The sequence below is a fragment of the Leptomonas pyrrhocoris genome, assembly GCF_001293395.1.
Source record: "Leptomonas pyrrhocoris isolate H10 chromosome Unknown, whole genome shotgun sequence".
NCBI classification, from domain to species: Eukaryota; Euglenozoa; class Kinetoplastea; order Trypanosomatida; family Trypanosomatidae; genus Leptomonas; species Leptomonas pyrrhocoris.
This window is the reverse complement of record NW_015438358.1, coordinates 2,059,574-2,063,184: the sequence shown is the minus strand read 5'-3', so window position 1 is coordinate 2,063,184 and position 3,611 is coordinate 2,059,574. Positions and strand designations below refer to the sequence as shown.

Genomic DNA, 3,611 nt, shown 5'->3' with positions numbered 1-3,611 from the left:
AACGACACTTTCTTCCTCCCTCCCTCCCCCTCCCCTCCTCTCTCTCTCTCTCTCTCTCCAGTATTTAAAAAAGAAAAAGAAAGGGAGACTAGTAACGGCGATGCTCTCGGCAAGCACTGTGCTCGCCGCACGCGCGCTCATCGACCGCAAGTCTCCGCAGCTGTGGGGAGCTCCAGGGGCCCCTATTATCCGCATGCGCGGCCACCACGTGGTGTGGAAGTTTCAGTCGTACGACATGTTTGTCGAACACACCCACCGTCGCCGGCACTCTGATACTCGCCTGCTGCACTACCTCGGGAAGCACTGCCCGCATCCTCAGAAGTCTCTCTGGTCGCCCGACACGCCGGTCACGCAGGACCGCCATCTGTTTATGCTGACCACGGTAGACGTGGATGCGTTCAAGTACTGGTTTGGCGTGAAGCGGTGCCGCTTGTCGGTTGGCCCGTGGAACATTCTCGCCAAGTCGGGTCTGCTGCCGCCGTCGTACCGCCAGAACTCGAAGATTATGCCGAAGCCTATCTTCGATAAGGCGAATTTGATGAAATACTATCTGGCAAACCGCAAGGATCTGCGCGTGCAGGAGCGGGAGGCGTACCTGAACTACAAGAACAGCATCGTAAAGACCCCCGAAGAGCGCGCAGCTGAGCGGCCAGTCGCACCGTTTTTGTAAAGGGCGAAGGAGGATGGTGGGAGCCGGTGTTTTCCCGAAAAGACACTCGCTTCACCGCGGAGGTTGTGATGTCGTTTGTGTGCTTTGGCGCGTTCTTTTGCGTGTGTGTTGTTCCACTCTCGCCAATGAAGACTGTCGGGGTTCCACATTGCAGGTCGTTGTAAATACAAGAGTTAAAGTAGAGAGATCGGAAAGCGGTGTTGAGGAAAGGAGAGCTGCATGAAGTGAAACGTTGTCGTTCAAGCAGCGTTTCCTAGCGCCAATTTCACCGCCGACCGCTCCTGCGGGAATCACCACTTCCGTTCGTTGGTCTGTCAGAAGAGTCGTCGACAGCAGCGACGGATTTTCTCCCTCCAAATGGAAAGGAAGCAGCCAATCGGTGATGCAGAGCTGAAACTCAAGATATATATGTATTGACAGTTCTCCATGTAGCACATCGCACTCTCAAGCTGCTCTCTCCCCCTTCCTTTTCTCCGTTACTGCTCCGTGACTTGTGCGCGTGGCATTCCTTCACGGCCATTCCATTCCTCGCCTCACAGCAACATAGGAGCCGAAGCGCGAGAACACCAGTTTTTTCTCCACAAACGCCAAGAATCAAAAATGGAGTCTCCCATCAATCCGGCAGTGTGGCAGGTGCTGTACAACGCCGCCCTCGGCACCCTCTCCGCTGCTGCGCTCTACTCCGTCTACCACCAGAAGTACGACATGGAGTCCGGCCAGCGTGCGCTGTTTGTGGAACTGGCCAAGGCGACCGCCGAGGAAGACCGCATCGCGAAGTTGGCCGCGATCGAGGCGGGCTGCCGCCCTGAGGTGGTGCGTCGTCAGCCCGCTGCTCGCATGAGCGCCCTCAAGTACGGAGCGCCGGTGGTGCAGATGGCAAAGCTGCAGAAGGACGGCGCCAACGTGGCGAGCGTGCGGGCGGCGGTGAAGGTCATTCTGTACATCTACGGCCCTGACGAGAGTGGACGCGCACAGCTGCAGAGCCTCGGCGGGTTCAAGACGCTGCTCACGACGCTCAGCGAGGCGCAGCGGCAAGGCGAGGAGGAGCTGATGGAGGAGGTCGCGCAGGCGCTGAATGCGCTGACGGAGGTGGATGACTCCGAGGTGGTGCTGGACACCGACGTGCCGGCGGGCAGCGAGGGTGCTGCGGCACTGGCACGCATGCCGGCCACCGTAAAGATGCTCCGCATCCTTGACCCGGAAGGCTCGGTGACCTTCCTCATCTCCATGACCGGCATCTTCGCGAACATCTGCACTCTGACAGAGGGCGCGACGAACGTCGGCCGCGGTACGGACGGCCACTCCGGTATGTCGTACTTCCTACACCTCCTCGACCACACCAACCGCCGCGTCGTGGCGAACGCCGTGACTGTGGTCCGCTTCTTCGCCCGCGCGCAGATCGGTCAGGAGGAGCTGGTGGAGACGGAGAACATCACCCGCCTGGCCGACAGCCTGCAGGTGACGGCGGAGCCGGTGGTGGTGAACTCCATCCTGACGGTGATTCTCGTGATGGCGGGCAGCAAAAAATACGGCGAGGCCTTCTTCTCTGGCGTGGCCTCGAGCACCATCCCTGCCACGCTCTTTGAGCTGTGGGTTCGCGGCTCCGAGAAACCGCTGCGCAGCCGTGCGGAAGTGCTCTCCCGCCTGCTGCTGCGCATCCCCCAGACGGCACCGGTCGTCGCCGCGTTGTTTGAGCGCTTCCGCGTGCAAATTGAGGAGCGCCGCCGCCGCGACGAGGAGGAGTACAAGCAGCAGATGCAGCAGATGCAGCAGAACCAAATGATGCAGCGCATGATGATGGAGCAGATGGGCATGGACCCTTCGATGATGGGGTAAGCGGTGGTGGTGAGGCGAGACGCTTGTAGTTGCTGTGTTGGATGCAACGGCAAGCAGCAAGACAGCGGACGAAAGGGTTTATCCTTCAAAAGACATTGACCCGCTTTCTTTTTTATGTCTTGTATCCCTCTCTCCGGTGCTTCGTTTTCTGTGCAACTGAAGACGCGTTGTTGCTGTTGAGGTTGCGGCGAGTGCACCTTTGTCGACGGCGCTGTTTGTTGTCTTGCCTTCTCTTTTTTTCTTGTTTGGCTTTCGCCCGTGATCTTTTTGATATAATAATATATTGTAACAATCGCGCGGGCGAAGCCACTTAACTCACAGCACAGCAGCGGAAGGAGAAGAAAGAGCGCAAGAGCGAGGGGAAAAACAATCTTTGGTAGTTCCATCAGCTGAAACCTGCTTGACTCGAAGCGGCAACTGATATCTTCATTTTTTTCCATTTTAAAGATGCGTTGTCGTGTTGGATCATCACAGATTGTTATAGGGTGCCGATGCTGGATCATTGGGAAAGGAGAATGCTTGATGTAAGCAGCGAATTGAATGTCATGCCCTACAAATGGAAAGAGAACAGTTAGCAGGTCGCAGGCGGTGTGCGCATCACGGATCTTTTGTTTTCTTTTCCCAAGTTCCCTGCGAGTGTTTTTTGTTGTTGTTTCCCGTTTCGTTGTCGATGATGGAGATGTTTGTGTATTGTGCGACGCCTCAGCCCTCCTTTCATTACTGTGCCTGCAGATAAAGGCAAATAAAAAAGATTCTGCCGTTTGAATAAATAAGGGCGGAAAATAGTAAAACACTTCTGAACTGCAGAAGTCGCTTCGCTTTCCAAGTATTTTTGATGGACATGCTGCTGTGCACGTTGGCGAAGTCTTCAGTGAATGCTTGCGAGGCTGCCTTTGCACGGGTGCGACGGGTGTCGTGGCCGTGGCGTGCATCACATCATCCCCCCCTCCCCTGTGCGGCGACCACAAAGGAGAACGCATTAGCGACGACTACAATCTTGCGAATCGGTGTACCTTCTCTGTCTCACTCTTTCTTCTCTTCTGCCCATTTATTTGACGAATCGTTGATATATATATATATATATATATATATATATATATATATA

The 3,611-nt window shown here is 55.6% G+C and overlaps 2 protein-coding genes across 3 annotated transcripts in view; both read left to right on the top strand.

Annotated features, from left to right (window-relative positions):
- ABB37_01740 (putative mitochondrial hypothetical protein) overlaps window positions 1-670 on the top strand; it is a gene marked incomplete at its 3' end in the record, with an annotated part of 1,000 nt that extends 330 nt beyond the window's left edge. The window contains exon 1 of one of the 2 annotated variants that reach the window (XM_015798357.1): window positions 1-670. This exon is cut by the window's left edge and continues 330 nt beyond it. In XM_015798357.1, coding sequence (XP_015663877.1) covers window positions 101-670 — 570 coding nt within the window. In that variant the 5' untranslated portion in view covers window positions 1-100. The other variant, XM_015798356.1, reaches the window with a different exon arrangement.
- Window positions 671-1,208: 538 nt separating this feature from the next.
- ABB37_01739 (putative mitochondrial hypothetical protein) lies at window positions 1,209-2,506 on the top strand (the record flags this gene model as incomplete). Its single annotated transcript, XM_015798355.1, has 1 exon — window positions 1,209-2,506. Exon 1 carries the CDS (start codon window positions 1,271-1,273, stop codon window positions 2,504-2,506), a length of 1,236 nt encoding a protein of 411 aa, XP_015663875.1. The 5' UTR covers window positions 1,209-1,270.
- Between the last annotated feature and the right edge of the window lie 1,105 nt (window positions 2,507-3,611).